At 34.2% G+C, this 27,596-nt stretch overlaps 2 protein-coding genes across 4 annotated transcripts in view; one reads left to right on the top strand and one right to left on the bottom strand.

Annotated features, from left to right (window-relative positions):
* The window catches only part of LOC108738643, a 67,694-nt gene extending 40,264 nt beyond the window's left edge, over positions 1–27,430 (bottom strand). For both annotated transcript variants that reach the window (XM_018472155.1, XM_018472154.1), the window contains exons 1-4: positions 26,989–27,430; positions 26,567–26,920; positions 26,219–26,505; positions 25,867–25,947 (exon numbers count right to left, since the gene is read on the bottom strand). In XM_018472155.1, coding sequence (XP_018327657.1) covers positions 25,867–25,947; positions 26,219–26,505; positions 26,567–26,920; positions 26,989–27,127 — 861 coding nt within the window. In that variant the 5' untranslated portion in view covers positions 27,128–27,430. The remainder of the gene's footprint in view (positions 1–25,866; positions 25,948–26,218; positions 26,506–26,566; positions 26,921–26,988) is intronic.
* On the top strand, positions 2,533–25,638 carry LOC108738644. 2 transcript variants are annotated; one of them, XM_025981414.1, is made up of 4 exons: positions 2,533–2,709; positions 22,416–24,175; positions 24,246–24,460; positions 24,833–25,638. In XM_025981414.1, the coding sequence occupies exons 1-4, from the start codon at positions 2,670–2,672 to the stop codon at positions 25,026–25,028; spliced, it is 2,211 nt and encodes a 736-aa protein (XP_025837199.1). In that variant the 5' UTR covers positions 2,533–2,669; the 3' UTR covers positions 25,029–25,638. The 2 variants fall into 2 exon arrangements, with proteins under 2 accessions (XP_025837199.1, XP_018327658.1); XM_018472156.2 differs by lacking the exon at positions 2,533–2,709 and adding an exon at positions 5,383–6,057.
* Positions 27,431–27,596: the final 166 nt, after the last annotated feature.

Raw genomic sequence — 27,596 nt, 5'->3', positions numbered from 1 at the left:
CCATTGCGTTCCATTGGAACTTCATCAGCATGCTTTTTTCCATAATCCATATTATTTTGTTGAGAATTTGGTTCTTCAGGTACCTGAACCAAGGCACGTGCCTGGATGTCTGGCTCTTCATCATTGTGTTTAGATTTTTTTTCACTTGCTTCTGATAAAACTACATCACTCTCACAGATGACTTCGGCCTCCTCTATATTCTGGCATGGTTCAAAATCATCAAACAATGCTTCTAATGTAGGCTTTTTCACTTGTCTAGGGGTTGTTTAATAAAAGGCTCCGGGTAGTTGAATACATATATAATAAACATAATAATGAATATAAACAGCAAACAGCAAAACGAGTAACAAACAGGAACTAAATATATACAACTTATATACAATATTCAATGTATCGCGTCTTCCAAAATACATACGTCTTCGTGTAATAACCATAAATACGTCTTCCGTCTTTTTTGGGCAAAAATGCTCAACGTCTAAATGAAATATACCGTTTTAATCAAACATCTTACCACCTTGCTTGTCTCTCACTCTACTGCCGTGTTGGTCCCTCACGTACCCCCAACATGCAAGCATAGGTAAAACTAGATTATTGATTTTCCACCACCTAATTGGCAATATCACTACTCTTGCACCTGGGCAAGCAAAAACTGTGTCGAAAAAGGCGACAATATTTCATAATAACACATTTTCACATTGTATAATGCGGTGCTGAAGATATGAAAAACAACTGTCACCAGTGGCGTCATCTCTTGGTCAGGCCGGAAACTTATCAATCCACCCTCGTATATTCATTTTTCTTTTTGGAGTCAATGTTTGAATAGAGAATCAAGCAATCCTAGAGAATATGTTAACAAAAAGTAGTAAGTAAGGGCTTCGAAATTAACTATAAAAATACATTTGTTCACTAATTCCAATAACTTTTTAGTTTTACCCAAATATAAAAAAAGAACAGTAATTTTCACGTATTCGAATTGCTAGTAAACAATGGGAAATAAGTGGTGGGTCTAAATGTCATTGTTCGGGTGTATAACTGGTTGCATTTCCAAACAACACGTAAAAACAAGAATGAATATAGAAACAAAAACCATTCAATGAAATAATTCTCTTCTTGGGGAAATTGAAAGGCAAATGACACTTAATAAAATTAAATAGTAGGCGTGATACTGAAACCTTGGAAACATTTATACAAAAGATTGCCTTTTTCATCACATCAGCTTAGAAACAATACGGAAACCTCTATGTAACACTTCGGCATGAAAATGTGATCATTTTTCCGCATTATAACGTTATTGTAAGAAATAAAAATTAAACCGTAATATGGGTTAAGTAACAGTTATATACGAGTTGTTATCCACATTCTCTTTAAACCATTTGAAACGTTAAATACTCGCGATAAAAATCAGAAAAATGCACATTATTTTTAATTAAAAAGTAACTACGTAATCATTACGGATGATGATACGAGCTCGGACTGTAAGTATTTCATAATTTGTATGACTTCAAAATTGTCTGAGCGATTACTATTTAAATTTGAAAAATAAGAAATTTATTTTACACTCGCTTTTACCCGATATGTTTCCCTCAATCACTGCTGAAAAACTCTCTTAGTTTAAAGGAAATTATAGGAAATCGTTTTCTTTATGTCCTTAAAAAGTTAATCTTTCGTAGTTTTAGTAAACAAACTAATGAAAAGCATTTTCTTGTGAACGGTCTAAAGTAAATTCCTCACTGCTGTGGGCATTAAAAAAATTGCAAGTTTAGATGGTTTTAATGTTAAATAACTTAGAAACCAAAACCTTTTCTGACTTTTAGAATCGAAAACTTTAATAAGTGTTACCAGATTTAATTAGGAAAGGTGCAAATGTATTTCTTTACCGAATGTTTTTTGGTGTTCTTTTTAATGCAGTTAAACCTATACCAAATATTGTAACCCAACCACTTTAGTTCATATCATCATCATAAGGTCGTCAGTCCTAAGGCTAGTTAGACACGTACCTCCACTCTTTCCTTTCCTGAGCTAATCTTCGCATTTCCCTAAAACTAGAATGTCCCACATCCTTAACTATTTGTTAACAGTAATGTAATCTACGTCTACCTCTACTCCTCTTCTGTTTCCACCTATGTCTCTGACTAGACCTTCATATCCTACCAACCTATCCCACCACATTTCAAACACTTCTAACTTTTTCTTTTCCGCCGCACCCGCCGTCCATGTTTCGCACCCGTACATCGCTGCGCTCCAAACACACAAATTCAACAATCCTTTTCGAATTTCAAAATTAATAATTCGTGAGCATAGAAGTGACTTTTTATTGAAGACAACTGGACCCTACGCTATCCTTCGCTTTATATCCCTACTAGTCCTTCTGTCCTGACTTATCTGACTTCCTAGATACCTAAAATCAGCCATTTCTCCCATTGTATATTCGCTTTNCACTTTTGGCAAACGAAGACCTTGGCAAGGTAACCCAGACAGTCGAAAGCGACACCAAACACCATGCCACGGTGGTACGCAATACTTATAAACGCGATGGTATAATAGTGTGATTGTGAGAAGCAACAATAGCGCCTAGTGGCACGCCATCGTCGCTAACAATGTTAATGTTAAACATTCAATAGTCCTTTCTTTCATACAGCAGGCAGTCTTTGTAAATACAAACCACACATATGTCGATCGGTATGTTATGTTATGGTATCGTCATGCAATGTAAGTACAGTCGGTAACAAAAAAATTACATATGTAAGGACGTACATATGTACACATGCGTTGTACATATGTTACGCACTTGTTATATGTTCACGCAAAGTGGTTATTAAAAAAAACTGGTGCACTGTTTTTTACAAATCTTGCTCGCTTTCTACATTTTTTAAATACTATAAATAGGTAACTACACATAGAATTTAATAACAACACTTTTAATTACTTAAACACTTGAAAGCATTGTAATAAAAAGTGTGTAACAGAAAATATTATATGTATCTGCAAGGTATCTTACAAAATACGAAACACAATCCAAATAGGAGGTTATTTTTGAAATTTCATTTGCTGCTGAAATATGTATTTCTTATTTACTTTTACAGATACTTTAATTTTAACCGATTTGGAGTTGTATATCATCATCATAACGTCGTCAGTCCTAAAACTGATTGGACACGCACCTCCACCCTTTCCTATCCTTAGCTAATCTTCGCATTTCCCTAATACCTATTCATTTCTAACCTTCTCTATCTTTAAATTAGCCCCTTATATACAGAATTATTATCAAAATAGTACGCGGAACTATGACGATTGCTCGAAAGTCCTTGACATTATGGGGAATTGTATGACACTGCATAACTGACTAAATGCAGGGTGGTTATGTAAAACAAATAAATAACCCAATTATCATCATTGTGTGTGCTTTTCCATCTTGAAATACTTGACTACAGATTTAATAGTAAATTATTATTAATAAATAACAATTTGTTTCTGTTATTACAATTTCATTTAAATCTGATTGAATTTATTTTATAGTATTTCACGTAATTTACCTTCAAACCAGATGAAACCTTCAATAGAAACCTTGTTTCCGTTTCATTTGTTATAAATAATATCTTTTCGAAACTAATTAACAAAATGAGAGCAACATAAATTTAGATATCATTAAAAGTTTATTAAATCAAGGATTATCCTGGGATCGGTATTGTGTTGGTTTTGTTTTTTGTAATAAGTTATTAACTTTTAATTGTCGAGCAATTGTGAAAATTAAAAAGAAAACATCAAGAAAATAATTATCGGATTTCGCAAAACTTCCTAGTGAAACCGAAGATATATTTCCTGTTCAATATTACGGTTATTATTTATTAACAGAAACGACAATCCAAGATGCAACTGAAAAAGATAATTACGAAACTAATTGATAACAATAAAAATACGACCAATAACCAAGGAAGATGCAGCACAGAAGAATTAGAAACAGTTTGAGAAAAAATAATCCTCCAGGTATTTTCCTGTGACATATTTTATACGAATTATAAAGCAATATATAAATTACAAAATATCATTTGAAGTTATTAAAAACACAAAATATTATTGATAAGTATATATTTACCGTATCCTGCTTTGCATAACCATCTGCAATTTAATAATCTAAAATACGAGGGTGGATTGATAAGTTTCCGGCCTAACCAAGAGATGACGCCACTAGGACTACCTTGAGGTGACATTCTATAGTACCATCCTTGGATAGCTTGTAGCTATAGTTTCAGCCCGATCTCCTTGCTAGTGTAGGTTTGACAGCACGCTGAACAAGACGCCTCTGTGGTTTTCGTAAAAATGGAAAAGCAGGAAAATCGTGCTGTCATCAAATACTTTTATTTGAAGGGGTTAACGCCGAAGGAAATTAAAAAAGAGATGGACTCAACACTGGGGACATCCTCCCCGTCATATTCAACCGTTAAGCAGTGGGTTTCCGAGTTTAAAAAGGGTCGTGTGAGCACCTCTGATGGGCCTCGCTCAGGACGCCCCGTTGAGGTCACAACTCCAGATATGATCGAAAAAATTCATCAAATAGTGCTGGGAGACCGCAGATTGAAAGTGCGTGAGATAGCTGAGACCTGTAAGATGTCATATGAACGTGTGCAACATATTTTGCACCAACATTTGCATATGGAAAAGCTCTGTGCAAGATGGGTGCCGCGTTTGCTAACAGTCGACCAAAAATTGATTCGAAAAAACATTTCTACCGCAAATTTGTCATTGTATAAGCGTAATCCAAGCGAATTTTTGCGTCGATTCGTAACCGTTGACGAAACGTGGGTCCACCACTACACTCCTGAAACCAAAGAACAGTCTAAACAGTGGATTGGACCAGGGGAACCAACTCCAAAGAAGGCAAAAACAATTTTTTCGGCGAACAAGGTTATGGCTACTGTTTTTTGGGATGCAAGAGGTATTATATACATTGATTACCTTGCAAAGGGTAATACTATCACTGGTCAATACTACGCAGACTTATTGCAACGTTTGAGCCACGAGGTGAAAATTAAACGACCTCATCTGGCGAAGAAAAAAATCTTGTTTCATCACGATAACGCACCAGCGCACACGTCAATCGTTGCGACGGCTAAAATCAACGATCTAAAGTTTGAATTGATGCCGCACCCTCCTTACTCTCCAGACCTAGCCCCGAGTGACTATTTTCTGTTCCCTAATCTCAAAAAATGGCTTGGCGGTAAGAGATTTGCGGACAATGAAGAAGTAATCGAAGCTGTAAATGGTTATTTTGAGGAGCTTGACGAATCAGTCTATAGAGATGGCATTAATAGACTGGAACACCGCTATGAGAAATGTATCAGCCTTGGAGGAGATTATGTTGAGAAATAAAAAAAAAAAATTTTTAAAAACCTTGTTTTTCTTGGTCAGGCCGGAAACTTATCAATCCACCCTCGTATATCGACTATATTTCGTTAGCGGTCTTAAAATATCTAAAAACTGCACATATTGAAACTGACAAAAGAAAAGTTCGAGGTCTCGACAACTTCATGAATAATCATAGAAATGGATGACAGTTATTGAAAATGACCTCCTTTATGCAGAAATAAAAAAATCAACATCCGTTACTAATGTCCTTAAATGGTATGATATAGATATAGAATAAATGTTAAATTTTTAAGGTATGTAGTGTACGTATTATACATCATTGTACGTATGTAATGTACAGAACATCAAACACAACGGCTTTCACAGTGGAAAAAGGGAAACTTTCGAAATCTTAATAGCGGCACACCACGCAGTGTTTAGTCTGGTCTTTCCTGTCAACTGAGACGCAGTGTTGTGATTGTGTGAAAAGACGCTGCTATGGCAGGACGATTGTTTACGTGAAAAATAACGAAAAGTTTAAACGCGCGCGTCGCGCAGGACGAAACAGTTATCCTGCGAATCCAGGACTTTTCAGTGTCCTTTTCTTGTCAGGATTAATAACGCCCGAAGTAAAGATGAGCGCAGCGGTAGCCGAACGTTATAGGATGATATTACTGATAATAACTGAGATACATTTAGTCTGTGTGGCAACAGGTACGAATCATATCGTTTTCAAGGATAATGCTTTCTTTTGTAAAATATGTGAAGATCCTCGACAATAATTCAACACACAAGTGAAATGATTTTATTTTAACTAAAAGTTTACGGTAGACTCCTGGAAACAAAACAACCAAAAAAATTTTTAATATTGCTGTTTTTCTTATTCGAGATTTAGAAATAAACGAAAGGATAAATATTAGACAATTTCATCCAAAACTAATAAATAAAAGTCATTCTTTAAATAAAAAGTATTTACCCAAAGAAAGTTGAATTTTTACTTTCACATCTTGTATTAGAAGTTGTTAAATCTGTCAAAAGAAAACGTTAATTGAAAGCGAGATACAGGCAATTACCGACCTATAAAAATGTTAACTTTTATTTACGAAATCATCAAACATACATGTATGTTTCGACCTTGGCCGTGAAGTCCTTCCTTCCTACCTTTCCGTAAACTGTTATTTATCTTCTTTTAAAATCTTCATTTCACTAGCAATTGAATAATTAATCTATTAACAATCAAATTATACCGTCATTTATTTATTTAGATTTTCTGTATAAATGAACAACTTAATAATTACCGAACTCTAACGTTAAACTATTATAATACATACTGTTATACTACGTTGATTAATAAGTAAACCTTTATCTTACAATTAATTAATTATTAAAGCTGTACATTACCAGAAAAGCAACTACTTTGGCTGAAATGTGGGTCAATGTTTTCTAAAGTATTAAAACAAGAAAAAGAAACAGAAAACTTGACTGAATTTGCAGTAGAAATAGTTAAATTTATTAGGTAACTTGGAATAATCCCATTTTTGACATGTGTTTTTGTTTAATTAATTGTAGTTTCTTAATTATTACAATTTAATTTTTAATGTCAACTAAAATTCCTAGTAAATTTATTTCTGCTGGGATTTTGTTTTTACAAATTCCGGTCCAAATTGCAATTTTTATTATTTTCGCTTAAGAAGCAACGGAATAGCAAGATAGATTGTAAATATCGCTTTAATATTCAAGTAAATTTTCCTTTTCCATTTTCTCCGTGTTGAGAAATGTGTTGCTNCATGAAGGTCTAGTCAGAGACATATTAGAGGCAGAAACAGGAGTTAGGAGGGGTAGAGGTAGACCTAGATTAGATTACTCTTCACAAATAATTAAGGATGTGGGCTGTTCTAGTTTTAGGGAAATGCGAAGTTTAGCTCAGGATAGGAAAGAGTGGAGGTACGTGTCCAACCAGTCTTAGGACTGACGACCTTATTATGATGATGATGATGATGAAATGTTAATATTTGGTTAAAGGGTCTCAGATAAGATGTAACAGTGCACAATAGCGTTAACAATAGATACCCTTTGTCTATTGAACGGGTTATACTAGTATATCATTATACTGTGAAAACTCATGTGCGTAAATATTTTACTGCCTCCGTATTTTTTAATTAGTAAAAACGGTTGTTACACACTAACATGCTCGTAATATTATGTAAGGCTATATTAGTTGGGTAAAACTTGAGATCAATTGAATAATATGGTAAATAAAACGCAGTTCCACGCAATTAATTTTCGTAAGTGTCATAAGGAATTAAGAAAGATATTTTGACACAGCGGGCTATAGCCGAAAACATTACAAAACACATCGAGATTTTATGCTAATAAGTAAGGCATGGGAATTACATAAATGAGTGTAAGAGGGGTTTGTCTGTGATATGTATATGGAAACTTAATTTTATTCTTAGAGCGAATAGAATAATATCCCAGCAAATACAAAAAATAAAAAACAGCAACTACAGAAAGGTGTTACTTAATAGAAATCTAGTTAGAAGTGAAGAGTTTTTCGACAGAGTAGAAGACCGAAGGGCGATGTTGGAAGTCAGTAAAAAATAGTAGGGAGATACATATTAGAATCAGAAACAGAAGAAAGAGATTAGTGTCTGACAATAGTTAGGGATGAGGATGTAAAGTTTTTGGGAAATGCGAAGATTGGTTCAGGATAGTGTTAAAGAAGTTTTGAAACTAAGAAGATTTTTCTTCATGCAGATTGTATTTTAAATCAAACCGAACTTTCTTTGAAGCTATTAATTTACCTAGACCTTATAAAAATTGAACAAAGCACAATAGGGAATTGCGTTTGAGTCACAACTTTTCTGTACTGTATCCGGTTCAGATATTCAACGCGGAACTTTTGCTTTCGAAAAAAAAAAAAAGACCACAAACGATTGAGCAGCTACACAACAAAAACAATCTAATTTATTTAATTACTTTAAAAGTGTTGATTTCGCCATGTAAGTTGAAATGCACTGTCATGTCTTTCTGGTAAAACTCATCACTCCAAAAAAAAAACAAGCCACAATCAAAATGTTCTGTAAGTAATTAACAATAGACGTTAATTAGTGAGTACATTTCTTTTTGTTGCTAACAATTATCGAAAAAGTAGTAGCAGATTTGGTGCACAATTTTATAATTAAATACATTTAACTGATTGACTAATTAAAAACTAAATAAAACAGACATCAATTTCCTTTCAGGTAACAAGTTTAATCCGTACTTCCGGCGTAATACGCGGAAATGTAAAGAATTAAACTTTTACATATCAATATGACGGCACCTATCAGATTGATTACCAAAAACTACTTCTTTTTTTATTTTTATTAAATACTTATATAATAATCAATTTAACAATTGAATGAATGAATGAATGAACGAATGAATGAATGAAAGAATGAATAAATAAATAGAAGAATATGTCTATTATGGTGTAAAGCTCGTCGAATATTTTACAGATGAAAAATTTCATTAATTTCATGGCTGACTAATCCTGTAAAATTGCATAGAGCATGAATTGAGTCCCGATGAATATAATTTTTCCGTTCAAAAACCGCACTCGTCAAAAATACTACTGTTTTTTTTTTGTTTTAGATGAATACACAATTAATTATTATTATTTCAGTCCCTGACCTAGTTTTTAAGCCGAAGATAATTATATTGTACTGTGTTTGTTTGACCCAAACCTTCAATGATTTTGTTACAAAACAAGCAATTGTTGTAAGCAGCCATTCATACATTACAACGTAACAATTATTTGTATCACAAAACGCAGTTCAAACATGCCTGGAAATAACGAAGAAAATCTACATTTTCCTGGTAGACTAACAATAAGTTTGTGTCAATTTAACTTTACTAGGAATTTATTTTAGAGCATCACCGAGGCTTTTATAACTCCCTTAGCAACTGCTACCTTGTGTTACATTCTTATCGTCTACACTTATTGCTTCTTTGGTCCCCATTATTAGCTGCTGCACTGCAATTAAGACCGACGAAATTATATACTTTTCAAGTGCATACAACCTTTTCTTTTTATTATGTTATGTAAAGATTCAGTTGATTAATTTTGAAAATTGATCATGCAAATAAGAAACGCCACGTTAAGAAACTACCGTCATCGTTGCCAGTTTCAAATTTCGCAAAAATAGAAAGTCAGGGGCAGATATTTCTAGGTACCTACAACACCAGTATCACACGCATTAAACAATTACTGTAGCAAAATATGGTATTTATAATAGGTTTCTTTTTAGTTTCTCAATGTTAAGTAGTCTATTTGCAAGATACATATTAAATTAAAAGTAAGAAATGATCCAGATTTCTTTAGTTGTTCACGTTGAACGATCAAGATAGACAAGACTAGGTTGGGCCAGGTTAGGCTACACTAGATTAGAGAAGCTTTACAAGTAGCTAAACTGTCATACAGTGGAATTCGTTTATTATTGTCTGTATTGACCAACCGCAACAACAATGAAGTAATTGCAATGTTACGTTTGGTTTTCATATTAAATTCTCTATAGGAAACTTTGGATGTAATGACTCCGTTTAAAATGACATATCGTTTATTATGACTGATTCTCAAGAAATCATGTCCGGCTATAGTGACCCAAATGATTAATAATAAGCTTTTCGCTCATTTTTCTGACCCTTATGCATATTGATATTACAATTCATCGTTCTTTTTCTTTTTGTGTTAATACATATATACAATTCAGAATAATTAAGTCGTCGTCAAAAATGCAATCACAACTTAAACGACGGATGCTATTTTTTAACAAATTAAATGTTAATTATCTTGAAGACTGCAAAACTTTGGCGGTTGTTGTTCACAGTCCCTGTTACCGAAAAGTGCTTCGAACAACTAAAGTGTCGTGTTTTGGCGTTGGGGTTTGAGCTATCTTGTTTGTTCTGTTAATTATCTTATTTTCTACTACAACTCGTCGAATTTAAATGGAAAAATTACCAAATAGAAACACCAAAAGTATCTTCAAAAAGTTATCAAAGGCAACAAACATTAACTACAACATCATACTATTACCAAAAACCTCGTTAAAAGTTTACCAAAAACGTACATGAAAACCAATTTTAAAACCGTCAAACATGATAGGTCCTTTTGTTCTCTTTTAAAAAAAAAAAACATTAATGCATCACACCGAATTGTGCAGTTGCTAGGTGCGATAAATAAATTCCTCTCTTATTCGCATCTTTTTTGGTATCCGTGTGCGATCGGTGGCAACGAGAAATTTAAATTTACGCAAATCTCTCCTGGTTGTGGCAAAACACGTGTACGAACTATCGATTTTAAGTTGAGCTATGCAATGTGCACGCGCAACGCAATTAAAGGGTGTTCCTAATTAGTGTAAAGCGGACAAATTCGCTACAACGAGTTTTATAGCGTGTACATAGGTTCATACAACAATAAATATGCAGGCTTCGTTATTTTCGTTACATCATTTCCCGTCCGACAAAGTTAGAGAATCCGTGAATTTTATGCAATCCGACCGACCCATTATTACAGTTTTCTATTGACGGGTGATTTTTTTTTTACACTCGTTGGAATAAATTACTCAAAGCTGCAGTTTGTTGTTGCATAAACGAATGATATTCACAATTATATTTCGTTAGATAACTTTTCCAACATGTAGAAACTAACTGCATCATGTATTCAGTATTTTGTCTGTCACTTCTATGCTCACGAACGGTTAATTTAGAAATTCGAAAAAGATTTTTAAATGTATATGCCTGGAACATGACTCTGTACAGGTGCGAAACATGGATAACGGCGCGACGGAAAAAAGATCGTAAGTCAAAACAGAAGTTCTAACAGCAATCGCTCTAGGCTGGTTAGTACGTTGAAAAAGCGACAATTTTATTGCGAACTATACCAATTTTGAACGTAGCAAGAATGTATAACATCTGTCGAAAGATCCTTAATCCACAACGCTGTTATCTACGAGGGTGGATTGATAAGTTTCCGGCCTGACCAAGAAAAACAAGGTTTTTAAAAATTTTTTTTTTTTATTTCTCAACATAATCTCCTCCAAGGCTGATACATTTCTCATAGCGGTGTTCCAGTCTATTAATGCCATCTCTATAGACTGATTCGTCAAGCTCCTCAAAATAACCATTTACAGCTTCGATTACTTCTTCATTGTCCGCAAATCTCTTACCGCCAAGCCATTTTTTGAGATTAGGGAACAGAAAATAGTCACTCGGGGCTAGGTCTGGAGAGTAAGGAGGGTGCGGCATCAATTCAAACTTTAGATCGTTGATTTTAGCCGTCGCAACGATTGACGTGTGCGCTGGTGCGTTATCGTGATGAAACAAGATTTTTTTCTTCGCCAGATGAGGTCGTTTAATTTTCACCTCGTGGCTCAAACGTTGCAATAAGTCTGCGTAGTATTGACCAGTGATAGTATTACCCTTTGCAAGGTAATCAATGTATATAATACCTCTTGCATCCCAAAAAACAGTAGCCATAACCTTGTTCGCCGAAAAAATTGTTTTTGCCTTCTTTGGAGTTGGTTCCCCTGGTCCAATCCACTGTTTAGACTGTTCTTTGGTTTCAGGAGTGTAGTGGTGGACCCACGTTTCGTCAACGGTTACGAATCGACGCAAAAATTCGCTTGGATTACGCTTATACAATGACAAATTTGCGGTAGAAATGTTTTTTCGAATCAATTTTTGGTCGACTGTTAGCAAACGCGGCACCCATCTTGCACAGAGCTTTTCCATATGCAAATGTTGGTGCAAAATATGTTGCACACGTTCATATGACATCTTACAGGTCTCAGCTATCTCACGCACTTTCAATCTGCGGTCTCCCAGCACTATTTGATGAATTTTTTCGATCATATCTGGAGTTGTGACCTCAACGGGGCGTCCTGAGCGAGGCCCATCAGAGGTGCTCACACGACCCTTTTTAAACTCGGAAACCCACTGCTTAACGGTTGAATATGACGGGGAGGATGTCCCCAGTGTTGAGTCCATCTCTTTTTTAATTTCCTTCGGCGTTAACCCCTTCAAATAAAAGTATTTGATGACAGCACGATTTTCCTGCTTTTCCATTTTTACGAAAACCACAGAGGCGTCTTGTTCAGCGTGCTGTCAAACCTACACTAGCAAGGAGATCGGGCTGAAACTATAGCTACAAGCTATCCAAGGATGGTACTATAGAATGTCACCTCAAGGTAGGCCTAGTGGCGTCATCTCTTGGTTAGGCCGGAAACTTATCAATCCACCCTCGTATATAGGTGATAAGTACGTATCTAACAGAAACTTAAATCATTAATAATGAAAACTGATGAACAACTTTCCATTAAACTTTCACCGCACTGTATACAAATCAACTGTGCATAAAAATTTACCAGGAAGAATTAATAAATAGGTGTTAATGATTAGCATGGGTTCTAATTAAAACAACAAACATTCAAGGAAGCGCAAGCACCATTAAATCAAATCACTGTTAAATGCGGCAGTTCAATAAAAAGTCAAACAGAAATGGAAATTCGCTGCCTACATTTACACACAGTTACCTATCTACGATTTACCTAATTGAACAAAAACTGTAACGTAACCTATTTTGTCTCATGTTTTAAATGCAAGTAAAACGTTTTTTGGCGATACGGTTTAGGTGAGAATAATATACAATTAAGATTATATAATGGCTAAACACTTGAGTGAATAATGAATAAAAACAATCTGAATAATACTTGTAGATATAATACGCGATAGCACAAAATTCAAAAGTTTTAGAAATATCTTGAAATTTCAAATGATAAATTACACTGTACATATATTATAACTCAAGAAAAAAAATGTCACCCGCGGCTAAAAACCGTTCAATTCGCTCCCTTGCGTAAATAAAATGTGCTTGGACAAAGACAGTGTTCAAACGGTCATTAAATTTCTTGCAGTATTAACCTTGATATCAATTGTCTACTTTCAAAAATTCGAGCCGTTGCAAATAAATTAGAAGGTTGAAATTGATTATAGCCAGTGCAATATGGAAAAGGAAGCGATCGATATAAATCAGATAGCATCGATCAAATAGACAAGACAAACGAAAAAAGTATAAAAATAACGTTATTTTTCTAGAATTAGGTAATACCAGAAAATATGTTGCAAGAGTAAAGCAGTTACTGGCATGGAGACAGTATGTATCAAGCTTGTCTAATTCATTATATCCGAGGTTGCTTTACTTGTAAATTTATTATTCTATCGCGGAGGACGAGACAAGAAATATTCCCACACAAAATGCAAACTAATCAAGTCTGGTAATAACTATGCATTACATTATTTCACCCTTTATCTAGAGTATATCAGCCACTAATGTTAATAGGCAGACAGTCCCTTCGGACTACACCGGAAGATAGGGCGGAAGGCCGTCTTCAGCCTCCTCTCAGGAATTGTGGAATCGAAAGATTATCTGTGGATCCTAAAAAAAGTGCCGGATCCAAACCGGGTGCTTTAGCTCACTTCTATTACTCTTTTACTAATGTGGTTTATGAAGCAATAAAGCGCAATCGATTTTACAGCTTCAAGAAACCAATTTCTAGAAGACCAAATCTTTGTTTTAATTTAACCACAATAGAACCAATTTGACCGCAATGGTAAAAAAGACATAATATATAAAATTCTGGCTTTTATCTTTAGTATTTTATTTAATTATTTTCCATTTATATACATTTTATTGCATCTATAGATTGTAATAAATATTCATCTACAACGAACAATCCGTAAAATTTCTCAATTATTCTCTAAAGGTCATTTTTTGACAGAATGATTTTCATATCCCATCAACACGTACCACACAATACTGCTTTCCGATAATATCGTTCGTTACTAGCAATTTCCATGTTAATATTTTATTGACATAGTTTACACAGGGATTAATTTACATGTCAAACAATCAGGATGCACACGTTAAAAATCAGCAATCTGAGACAAGTACAGCAATCAACACAATTGCACTAAAAGCCAAATTTTCCGAACGATAAAAAAACAAACCAAATTGTCACAATTGGGGATTATGTATATGCCGAAGTATTTTTTGTACTTATTTTCAGAACATAGCGGTAAAACATTAGACTAAAATACGTGACAATCGAGATGAACCGGACGCATTTATCGTTTATCAAAATCCTTATAGTTTTTGTTAAAAAAACTACTTCTTCAGGATGTTTCCGAATAAGCACAATGAAGCTTTCAACAAAAGCTTGTAAAATAGTTATTTTTCAAGTTCCAAATATCTCACGAATAACTACGACTCCATAGGAATTCATATATTACTTATAACTCATAATCTTCGAGTTACGCCTTTATTTTATAATTATTGTATGTTTCTTGTACTAATATTACGTTGCAACATGAAAATCAATAATGTAAACCAACAAAGAACAATCCAAATAAGAATTGCATCCACAAATTTTATTTTACGACTAAACAATAATAGATAGAAAATAGAGACTCCCATAAAGAAATTGTCTTGCCACGCATGGTGTCTTGCCGTACATCACTCGTTTTTACTCCTCAATCACTACCATAAATATTACTTGCCAAATTTTAAACAGCTTTTGATAAAAACAGCAGTAATGTCTTATCACGAAGTACAAACCCCAAAAAATGAATATTAAATCGTTGAACTGATACAAATTTCTTTCAAATTACCTACTGTATGTATGTACAAATCAATAAAAGCAACAAGTAGAATTGAGTCCAGAGTAAACGATTCAATTATAATCGCATATTACTTAATTAATTCGAGCACGAATGCCTATTACATTAAATACACACAACTCGAATGTAAATTTATGGAATAACAGTACGAAGAAAAACCCTCAAAATTGTCGAGTGTATCTGTATACTGTTATTTCGGATGCATAAACATCTACGTATCTGTAAATACGATTAGGCCACGAACCGATGGCGGTGGTTTAGTGGAAATGGTCGAAGAACCAATCTGAATTAATACGATAAACCGACAAAACAATAAAAAACTGTATGCATTCGTGCCGAATCTGCCGTTTGGAGCGATCTCCCTAATCGCACGCATAAATATAAACTTTGCAGCGGTGCAAATTGTAAACAAATTAACAAACAATTTGTTTATTATAACAGATGGATTGAACACTAATACTCTGCAATCTAAAGGGATCAGATTGAAAATAGATAATACGAAATATATCGTTTACAGCGACGACATTTTAAAGTTCCGGATATGAATAATAATATTTTTTATAAGTACGTGATACCTACCGCTTATAACGACATCAGATGTTTCGACGAAACAAAAAAAAATGAGTCAAATCATTTCTTATAATGCCGGACTCTCGACGCGTTAAGGTCGGTTCACGCTACACCGTTTTGGATCCGACCTGTGTATGTCTAGGGCTACTGCGCCTAGATGGAGCTAAAGCATAGTAAAAAGTTGAGCTTGGTCCAAAGTTTAAAGGCGAAATCCATACTGTGAAACTTAAGTTATAAACAATGTAGTTTTCACAGTTATTAAATCTGTCACCAATTAGAATTGCGTCAGACATTAAAAATAAACATCGATTTACTTAAACAAGAATTTAAAATTAATTTAAAATTAAAAAAGACCAAATTAATTTATAACAAGCGTTTAAAAATGTTAAGATTTCATTTATTTTCCATTTCAACTGATATACATAGTATGATGGTAGACAGTTTATTCTCACGGTGTTTTGTGCCGGCGGCTACATTTTAATTAATTAGATGTACCTACCTGGAAAGCAAACTGCAGATAAGGCAATCAGCAACGAAAACGGAATAAGAATACTTTACATAAAACTTTGCACTGCAAATTGTAAAATAACTTAGATACAAGATGTAATACGAAAAGAAAGTTCTTTTAAAATGAGGTGCTCTTTTAACAAATACGTAAAAACAGCATTCAGTAGAAAAAAAACACTGTAATGTATACATTTTATAATATAGCCTTCGATATAACGAGAATATGAAGCATAACTGCGAATTTAATTGTCTATGGTAAGAGAATTAGATTACAAACGCATTGTGATTTGCAGTAAAGACAAATCCATCAACATAACTACAAGGTATCTGTCTGCAAATAGTGATTTCGATACTATTTGCAGCCGTTAATGCACTATAAAATGGGCTGTTTGAATGGATTTGATGATGGGTACCGACGTTCCAATTAAGTTTGCGTTAGTTTGTGTGCTTAAATTCCATGATAATCGGTTACGTTCTAGCATTAGACAAGGTCGACATTCAACAAAGCACAGCTTTGAAAGTTTGTCGATGATATCGATCTATTACCTATATAGATAGAACAAAATAGTCCCAAAGATAATAACATAAGAAAGGTTTAACAATTACGACTTCAGCACCATTAAGTGAATGATGCTAGGTAGTTTAGTAATTACAAAACTTCACTATAGGTCCTTAATATTCATTATTCTTAACCAATGTGTAAAATGGTAACACATTTTAACGAAGCCAAGACAAAATTGTTGTCACAAAGATTGCAAAGCATGTTGATATGTATATGTACGTGTCAACCTGAACTAACCTTTAACGACTCTTATTATACAGTCTCGAATTGTTTTCTATCTACTCTTGATCTAATCAGTCGTGGCACGAATTTACAATTGTGTATAATAGTAACATTTCTGTTACTATAACTACGTGATCTAGCTTCTAGTAGTTTAAAATTGGAAAACTGAAGCAACAGTTTATTTTATTTGAAATACTTTTCCAAATGTATTTTCTATTTGTAAAATGCAAAATACATTTTTGCCTTTAAAAGTTTAGGTAATATCATCGATCAAACATATGAATGAAAAATGCGCACATTGGCTATTAAAGGTATTAGAAGTTTAATGAAAACAGAAAAAAAAGACATTCCATAAATGCCTTCTAATTGAAGAGAGCCCAAAAAACTCCTTGGAAATGGATAATCTAAAATATCGGATCGATATTGTTTTCTGATTTTAGATACCTAGGAAGTCAGATAAGTCAGGACGGAAGGAGTAGTAAGGATATAAAGCAGAGGATAGCGCAGGGTCGTGTCGCCTTTAATAAAAAGTGACTTCTTCTATGCTCGCGAAACGGTTGATTTAGAAATTCGAAAAAGGTTGTTAAAGGTGTATGTTTGAAGCACGGCATTGTACGGGTGCGAAACATGGACAGTGGGCGCGGCGGAAAAGAAAATGTTAGAAGCGTTCGAAAGGTGGTGTTATAGGCGGATGATGAGGATATCGTGGGTAGAAAAGGTTAGAAATGAAGAGGTATTGAAAAGAATAGGAGAACAGAGGACTCTATGGAAGTCAATAAAAAATAGGCGAGATAGGTTGGTAGGACACCTTCTTAGGCATGAAGGTCTAGTCAGAGACATATTAGAGGCAGAAACAGGAGTTAGGAGGGGTAGAGGTAGGCCTAGATTAGATTACTCTTCGCAAATAGTTAAGGATGTAGGATGTTCTAGTTTTAGGGAAATGCGAAGTTTAGCTCGAGATAGGAAAGAGTGGAGGTACGTGTCCAACCAATCTCAGGACTGACGACCTTGTGATGATGATTGTTTTCTGGGTTCAATATCATGTTACATGGAATTTTGAAGTTGCAAATCGATATCAGCACCTGCCAAATCACCACTTATCGTACTTTTAGCAAGGAACTTACGAAATTCTATGAATTACGACAAAACTGGCCGCAAAACAATATCGAATATTACGTATTTTGCATTTAGCATTTAAAATACAAACGTGAAATCTATTTTGTATTTTACATTTGAAATAACAAATCAAAAAAGTATTTGCATTTTGTATTGAAATACTTTTAAAAACCCATTTTGTACATCTCTAGTGGTAATAGTTTACAATTAGACGTATAGAAATCAACGAGACTGTCTAAAACGGAGCATCCACTGACATTTTAACCACGACAACAGGCAGAAACCTCTAAAGTCTAAATTTACCTACTCTACGTTCAATGCCGATACTGTTCGTGACTTTTGGGCCATGCGTTTGATACAATATTGCTTGTTTTCTTCGATGATATAGGTACCAGTTAAAGTCTTCAAAGATGCACTAGATAAAACGGGTTGTTGTTACTATTCAGTCGGTGGTAGTAAGTACATCGGCAGCGCAGGAACAATTTAAACTTCAGTTTTAGCTAGTTATTTAGGAAAGTACTAATTAGGTAGCTGTGCAACTGACTCGTAATCAACTGGATTCTCTCGTTAGCGTAGCAGATTGGTTCTTGCGCCCATTGTTTTAAATTGTATTGCCCTCGAGCAAAACCTGGTATCCGACAACTTAATTGCATCTAATGCTATTATTCAAGTTAAGTTATCTTTTCGTAATACATATTTGTACATAGCATGACGTTGACAATGGCTTTGAATTTTCGAACTGACGTACCAGCGCGGCCGCACGACGGATACCGAATCGGAAACCCGGCGATGACCAATTTGACCAAGTTGACATTTTCTGAAATTAATTAGGCACCTGTGTGTGAGAATACGCGAAAATATTGTCGCCTAAGATTTATTCTAATTTCACCAGTGTGAAACGACTTTAATTGCTAATTTAATTAAAAACATGCCACTGTTTTATGTTTGCATGTTTTGGTAATCATTGTAATGTGTTTCAAATAGAGATGTGCACAATGGTTTTTTAAAAGTATTTAAATACAAAATGCGACTACTTTTTTTGGTTTGATAGTTTGTTTAGCGTAAAGGATCAGAGCCAAAATAGGGTTGCAAATAATTATATTGATGTAAAATCAACATCAATCATTTTATATCAAAATATTTACAACTCCATTTTGTTTCCGATCTTTTACACATTGTAATAAGAGAAAAAAATGGAATCCATAGTTTCTTTAGCTTTGGATTCATCTAATAAGTGAAGTTTTTCGAATCGTTTTCTAAGAATTTTGGATTATATTCAGTTTTATACGAGGGTGGATTGATAAGTTTCCGGCCTAACCAAGAGATGACGCCACTAGGCCTACCTTGAGGTGACATTCTATAGTACCATCCTTGGATAGCTTGTAGCTATAGTTTCAGCCCGATCTCCTTGCTAGTGTAGGTTTGACAGCACGCTGAACAAGACGCCTCTGTGGTTTTCGTAAAAATGGAAAAGCAGGAAAATCGTGCTGTCATCAAATACTTTTATTTGAAGGGGTTAACGCCGAAGGAAATTAAAAAAGAGATGGACTCAACACTGGGGACATCCTCCCCGTCATATTCAACCGTTAAGCAGTGGGTTTCCGAGTTTAAAAAGGGTCGTGTGAGCACCTCTGATGGGCCTCGCTCAGGACGCCCCGTTGAGGTCACAACTCCAGATATGATCGAAAAAATTCATCAAATAGTGCTGGGAGACCGCAGATTGAAAGTGCGTGAGATAGCTGAGACCTGTAAGATGTCATATGAACGTGTGCAACATATTTTGCACCAACATTTGCATATGGAAAAGCTCTGTGCAAGATGGGTGCCGCGTTTGCTAACAGTCGACCAAAAATTGATTCGAAAAAACATTTCTACCGCAAATTTGTCATTGTATAAGCGTAATCCAAGCGAATTTTTGCGTCGATTCGTAACCGTTGACGAAACGTGGGTCCACCACTACACTCCTGAAACCAAAGAACAGTCTAAACAGTGGATTGGACCAGGGGAACCAACTCCAAAGAAGGCAAAAACAATTTTTTCGGCGAACAAGGTTATGGCTACTGTTTTTTGGGATGCAAGAGGTATTATATACATTGATTACCTTGCAAAGGGTAATACTATCACTGGTCAATACTACGCAGACTTATTGCAACGTTTGAGCCACGAGGTGAAAATTAAACGACCTCATCTGGCGAAGAAAAAAATCTTGTTTCATCACGATAACGCACCAGCGCACACGTCAATCGTTGCGACGGCTAAAATCAACGATCTAAAGTTTGAATTGATGCCGCACCCTCCTTACTCTCCAGACCTAGCCCCGAGTGACTATTTTCTGTTCCCTAATCTCAAAAAATGGCTTGGCGGTAAGAGATTTGCGGACAATGAAGAAGTAATCGAAGCTGTAAATGGTTATTTTGAGGAGCTTGACGAATCAGTCTATAGAGATGGCATTAATAGACTGGAACACCGCTATGAGAAATGTATCAGCCTTGGAGGAGATTATGTTGAGAAATAAAAAAAAAAAATTTTTAAAAACCTTGTTTTTCTTGGTCAGGCCGGAAACTTATCAATCCACCCTCGTACATCTGGCGTATATCAATTCGATATTGCAATTAAATTGAATCCCAATTTAATGAAATAAAATCTTAAAAACACTTACTGTACGTATCATGAAGTAAAACTTTTACCTAAACGAAAGTATTGTAACATATTCGTATCTGTGTAAGTCTACTTTCTTGTGAAAGTATCGATAAAAAATCAATGGAGAAAAAGAAATGGACACCTTTGGCTAATCCGTTAAAACAAATAACAAAAATTACTTTTTAAACCAATTAAAAAAACCTATGGTATAATCAATCGAGGTGAAACACTTCGTGATTTTACTCGAATGAATGATGGTTGAGAGAAAGGAAGATTCTCTGAATAGTTTTTAAATTGTTTTAAAACTAATTATTGAATTATATTATTAACAATTTAAAATTAAATCGGTCGCTAATAAGCGCCTAAACTACTGGATAAAAATTACTTCTTTATACTAATGGTAATGTTATGTAGACGCATTTGAGTCATGCACCTACGTTTTATTGCTAAATCAACCATAGTATTTACTTTTATAATAAAAAAAACCTTTCTCCATGACTCCAGTCCATTATAAAATACACTTTCTCTCCATTGATATCAAACGTAGGTTCGCAAAGCTAATGGTAACGATTACGCAAGAAAGGCATTAAAATGTATGTACAATATTAAATTTAATGAAATAATTTAATTAAATAAATAGAGCATGAAATACTATTTACCATAAACTGGTATTACAATCGCATAAATGCGAAAATATTGAACTGATTGCCAAGTTCTTTATAAACGACACTTATGACCACTTAGCATACTACAAGTTCAAGATAATTACTGAAAAGATTCCTTTCTTTTCAAAATTTCACTTTATCAAGGAGAAGTTGTACCAAACAAACTTATAAGGAAACAATTTCTTCTTTTCAATTCAATGCAACCTTTTGTTGTTACACAAATAATGTAATAAAATAACAATTCAATGCACGAATCTGAATGCCCATAATCATTTAAAGAATAGTAAATACTTACCACTAACGAACATAAAAAAAGTATAAAAATAAAACTGAAACGTAAAATAAGAATTCTAGTGTTGAATCGTTTCAAATCCAGCGATTAATAAGTCTGGTTTATTACATTTAAAAATTAATGGTTATTTATAATAATAGTCAGTTAAATTTTCATCATCTCATTATACGAATTGTCTAGAATAAAATACAGCTCAAGGCAACATAGTACCTTCTTTTGTGGGTGTCTCTCAGGACCCAAATTCAGGCCCCATTTTATTAAGTATACTTATTATATACACTTTATTCATTTTATTATATAAAAAATATATTTTAAGCACCCAATAACCGTGTTATAATTTTACCATTTCCTATAGCTTCATTACTGAAAAGTATATTACACAAGCAAGCAATAGAAACTCTAAAATAACAATTTTATTGACTCGTAGAACAAACGGTATTTTAACATGAGGTATTTCCTGCATTTCGTTGTTGCAAAACGTTAACAAACATAAAATAATTCGAAGTGGTCTGTATTCTGTCGAAACTGACAGACGCGGATCGCGATTTCGATCTTTTTGGATCTCATCAGCGCGTAGCAGGCAGCTCCGACAGAACACAGACCAACTTTTACCTGCTGTCTTAACAGTGCGTTTTAGAAAATACTACAAATGGCGCAGTAAACGCCATCTGTAGCACGATGCTACATTTTAGGATTTTGTCCACACAAGTGGACCTTGTTGGAGCATACGTAATCATCACATGTTTACATCAAATGAATAAAATATGCTTTTTGATTTCAGTTTCTCCAATAATGGTAAGAGAGATTTCGTCTAAAACAAATTTGGAGATGTTGGCCTCCCCGTCCACCGACAAGTATAAGATATCAAGTCAAAAATCAATCGAAAACGTCACAGTTACTGACGACGAAAGGTACAAACGTATCTTGCCATATTTAGAATTTTATTCCCAAAAAGCCCCCATAGAAGATCATCGCATGCTAACTGTAGCACAGTACAATGAAGGAAATCCAAAAATTCATTTCGTTGTCCCGATCGAACCAGGCAAAAGGTACAAAAATCCCCAGAGCAATCGTCAAAAACAACAAAAAGAAATTTTTGTGCAGTTTACCAAATACAACGCTCAACCAGGTCCATTTGTACCCATTGCCAAAAAACCGCCACCCCCGCCCCCAAATTTTAGCGAAATATACGACAAACTATCCCAGTTAAAAATGCTTCAACTCAACTCATTAGAAGCACCTACTTACACCCGAATAAAATCGATCAAACCACTAGCTCCGAGACCCTTTGTGTCGATTCAGGCGATAGGAAACCTTGGAAAAGGTCCCCCTATAAACCACGACCGAAACAAGCCAGCAAAGACAATAATTTACGTACCACCAACCCCTTTGAGAAACGATTATTTCCAAACAAACCCCAACGAATTTTACCCGGTACAAGTACAAGAAAATAAAAAACACCAAAACGACTATTACGATTCCTTCAAAGAGAGCGCCCTTACGCACAATAATAACCAATACTTCTACGAACACCCTATAGTTGTAAAGGACAACCCCCAAAGTACGTACGTCCCAATTAAAGTCAATCAACAACATGGAACTACAGGTTACGAGCATCAATCTTATTATGACCCTCAACTATCAGACTACTACATCCAGCAGGAACCACATCAACAACCAAAATACGAACTAATCAACCGTAATGTTAATCACCCTACAGCCCCAATTGTTTATGAAGACGAATACAGAAACGATTACGATGACATGGCGGAAAACCCTAGCAAAATATATCCGATATTAGAATACGGAACAAAGCACCAAAAACAGGAACAAACAACGCCAAAAGTAACCAGTATAAGTTCTACGATTCGGCCTAAACTGCAAAAAGAATCGAATAACCAGCAAACAACAGATTCAATAGTACCAGTGCCACCAAAATTGGTCGAAATCATATCACAAAATACGATGAAATATTACCAAAATACCCCGTCTTCCGCTGATTCAGTTCCAAATCTAAGCGAGGAAACTGCGAAGAAAAACTCTCTTAACACGGGTTTAACAATGGTACCAAATTATCAATCACCAACGAATCATAAAGAAGACCCAGAAGTGAATGTGTTAGACTACGACCGATCGTCAGAGTCAGATTACAAAAACTCAGTCGATTCTTCGGAAAGCGACAGTAGTTTAAACAGTTTATTGAAGAAGCTTCAAGAAACGAACACCCTTCCCAAAACATTTACTGTTGAGAACATAGATAATAGCATCAAAACGTTGGTTCATATTTTAAGTTCGTTGAAAAAACACAAGAAATTATTGCAACCTGTTGTATCGAATGACAACGATCAATATGATGATATTGAAAATGAAGCGGAAGGTCCTATATCGAGTGAGAACTTTCCGGGGGACACCCCCGAAGGAGGAACCCCGGGACGACCAGGAATAGATTATCCTGCTTTATCTGCAATACCTCACACCTCTTTCGACTGCAATACGCAAAGATACAAGGGATTCTTCGCAGATCCAGAAACACAATGCCAGGTAATAAATTATGCACTTGCAGGACTTTTATTTTAAGTAAGTCATTGGTAATTTAATTGTTTATGTGTAGGTTTGGCATTATTGTGATTTAAACGGTGGTCAAGCATCCTTCTTGTGCCCGAACGGAACAACATTTAGCCAAGTGGCTCTAACATGCGACTGGTGGTATAACGTCAAGTGCGCCAATACGCCACAATTATACGTACTCAACGAGAGACTCTACAAGTACATCATACCCCTTACACCTAAATTTCCTGAGGACTATAGTGGCCCCTTGGTCGATAAGTAAGTAAATCATATTATTTAAACCAAACTGTTCACGAATTTCATAAATTATTGTTTATTTCCCAAAAAAAAATAAAATACGATTTTATATGTGAAAAAAATATTTCACGTAGTCCCATATACCAAAAATATATATAAAACCGCAAGAAGAAACCGCGTTTTCCCAAAAATAAAAAAGTGAAAATGTTACTTTTCTCTTTTGTTTATGGTTTCTTTAATTAACTACTGTAACAATGATGTTCATCTAAACCAACCGTTTAATCAGTAACAACCGAAATAAAATCGATTTTAATTGCTTAATTAACGAACAGAAAAAATAGCGTTTTTCTATCGAAAAGTAATAATAAATACGTATTTCATGTCCACTTTCAGATACTTGGCGATAAAATTCAAAGAGATGGAAGAAAAAATGAAAAAACAGAAAAAGGGTAAAAAGCCATCAGAACAAAAGGCAGACAGCGAAGAAGAAACGACTTCCTCGGAAGAAACCGATCCCTTGACGAAGGACAAAAAAGAAGATGGATCAATAGATCCATCGATAGTTACCTTATCGGAAGTTAATCAATAAATCGGCCTGTGTTATAAATTAGGTTAAAAAATAACCCCCGACGTAATTTATTAAATATTAATTATTTATACTACCAGTTATTTATCCAATTTGGTTTCAACAGCAATTAATAAATAATAATTAACGACAAAAATGGCAAAGCCCAAATATCCACTTTCGAAATTTATAAAACCATTTCATAAACAGTAATTGTTCATTAATTAAACAAGTTGTTAGCCTTTTAAAATTACTAAACTCACCAAGGTAGACATATGTAACGAGGGATTCCCAGCTTCTTTATTAAAAAAAGAATTGCTGAGTTAATTCGATAATAATTTTTTTTGCCACAGGCTTAGAGAATGTTTTCACAGGAATGCCTTTTTTATTAATTTATTACCTGCAGTGTCCTACTTAATAACTTGAAACACGCAACAGCTTATATTGTGTATTATATTTTGCAAAGTTTATTGCATAAATAGGTATAGTGAATTTTTCAAAATACGTTATGCCATAATTTATCAAATTAATGTAAAAAAACTTAAGAACTATTTATTTCTAGTCAAGCTGTATAAATTAGGTAGGTAATCATGATAATAGAAGACCAGTAAACCAATAAATAATTAAAAATCAATTTTTTTTGTTTTTGTTTTCGTTTACAGGTAAAAAAGGCGCAAACGGTTTTAAAAATTGTAAGCAATTCGTTGTTAAATGTAATTAACTCGAAATTACAACAGATGGCATAACGGTAGTGCCAAATGAGCAGCAAACCCTTTAAGAAAAGGGCAATAATTAACGCAACAGGAATATTTTACCCTTACTAAACTTGTTAAAGTTAATAAAAGAAGACAAAAATTCTTACCTTCTGTGATGCAGTCATAATTTTCAGGACGTCATTTGCCTTAGTTACCAACGACTGAAAGTGAGATGTTTTTGAAGATTCCTGTAACAAAATATGGGATGTTTAGTTTAATTTGTAATAAGACTGAGTGTAGATTAGCAACCATTTTAAAATAAGCTTTGAAACTGAATTTTCTTTATCTAATTCTAATTTAGCATGAAAACTTTTTATTTAATTAATGTAATTTTATTGTCAAGAAACCAATGGCAACTAATAGCATTTATTTCAGAATATTTGTGAATGCAAACACCAATTAAATATTTCCTTTTTCCTTTTTCTTTTTTTCTTTTTCTTAATTAAATAAAATGCTTACCAGTATGGTAAGTTGTTCATACTCATGCCCAGTATGAAACTGTACAATACAATAGCAGCAAACTTCAGTGGAACATGTCTTACAAAAGAAATCAAGGAATGAATCAGAATGGACTTTACACTTTTTATTTATTTCTGGAGTGGCAGGTTCCAAAGACTCTATAGTGTGTTTCATAAAGGTCTTGGAAACCTGGTGCAATTGAATACTACAGTTGTTACAGAAAATCTCATCGCAATTTTGGCATTTTACAGTTGCTGGCAAGGTACATGTAAACATAGAACAATTAACTGAAACAAAGAAATATCTCAATTAATAATAATATTTATTAATGGAATAATAAATACAAACCTTGTGGAATAGTAACTGGCGGCATTGAAAGATCCATCATAGAAAGATTTGACCGGTTTGACTGGAATGATTCTGTTCTTCTACGACTAGAGTAATTCACTCCAGATGGTATTAAATTGAATTTTGAATATACTGACTCAGGTTTGTTTGAGAGCATTAGGCCAAGCACATAAAAATTAGTATAGTACATCTGTTGTGGCTTTCGCTTTTCATTTTCATCAAGAGTTTTTGTATCAGAGCATACACCACACACAACTATCTTTTTAGCTAAGCTATTATGGACACATTCTTCACATATTGTATGTTTACAATCTAGCACAAGAGGGACTCTTCCAAAAAGAATGGTATTTCTTACTACAATGAAATTAATATGAATTAAATTAGATATCTAATTTATAGGACATGTGAAGTACAATACTTACTTTGAAATTCATAATGCCTATTACAATTTGGACAAACAAATGACTTGTAATCCAGACTTACAAGACTGTCTGACCTAGCTAATGGTGAAGTTGAGGATCTCGAAGGTATTCGTGTCTTTGAAGAACCAAGAAAATCCATTTTAATCTATCTTATCTAATCTATACTTGTAAAAGAACGGGCAAACACAATCCAGAAAAGAGGCACAAAGAGCACATTAAATACTCTTCCAAATAAACAAATACAAATTAAAGGTTAAGTCGTTCCAGGTCTTGGAAATTTGACTAATAAGAAAGTAATTTTATTTCACCATTTATAACAGACGATTATTTAGAGAGAAATTAATGTTTCTCTACTTCAACCTAAAATTTATAAAGCATTTAAAAGTTACAACACCGGTAATTTACATTCAGAAAACCCAATGTACCCAACCACCATCCTTTCAATCTGTAGGTCGAACAACCTGTAGAATTAAAAGTTACTAATAGCCAGATCACAGAAGTAAATAAAAATACAGATCGAATTAAAATTGAAGTTTAAAAAAGTAAAAAGATCTAAAGAATGCACTTCACTATAAGAAATGAAATTAATATATTATATTTTATTACCA

Source organism: Agrilus planipennis, unplaced genomic scaffold (genome assembly GCF_000699045.2).
Source record: "Agrilus planipennis isolate EAB-ADULT unplaced genomic scaffold, Apla_2.0 scaffold135, whole genome shotgun sequence".
NCBI classification, from domain to species: domain Eukaryota; kingdom Metazoa; phylum Arthropoda; class Insecta; order Coleoptera; family Buprestidae; genus Agrilus; species Agrilus planipennis.
The sequence above is the reverse complement of the archived record's forward strand: the minus strand, read 5'-3'. Positions and strand labels throughout refer to the sequence as shown.

Excerpts from the sequence above, each read along its gene's own strand:
- LOC108738644 (XM_018472156.2), top strand. The coding sequence starts at position 5,979 with ATGAGCGCAGCGGTAGCCGAACGTTATAGGATGATATTACTGATAATA. Across the intron at positions 24,176-24,245 it reads ATCCAGAAACACAATGCCAG|GTTTGGCATTATTGTGATTT; the intron begins GTAATAAATTAT and ends GTTTATGTGTAG. Across the intron at positions 24,461-24,832 it reads AGTGGCCCCTTGGTCGATAA|ATACTTGGCGATAAAATTCA; the intron begins GTAAGTAAATCA and ends GTCCACTTTCAG.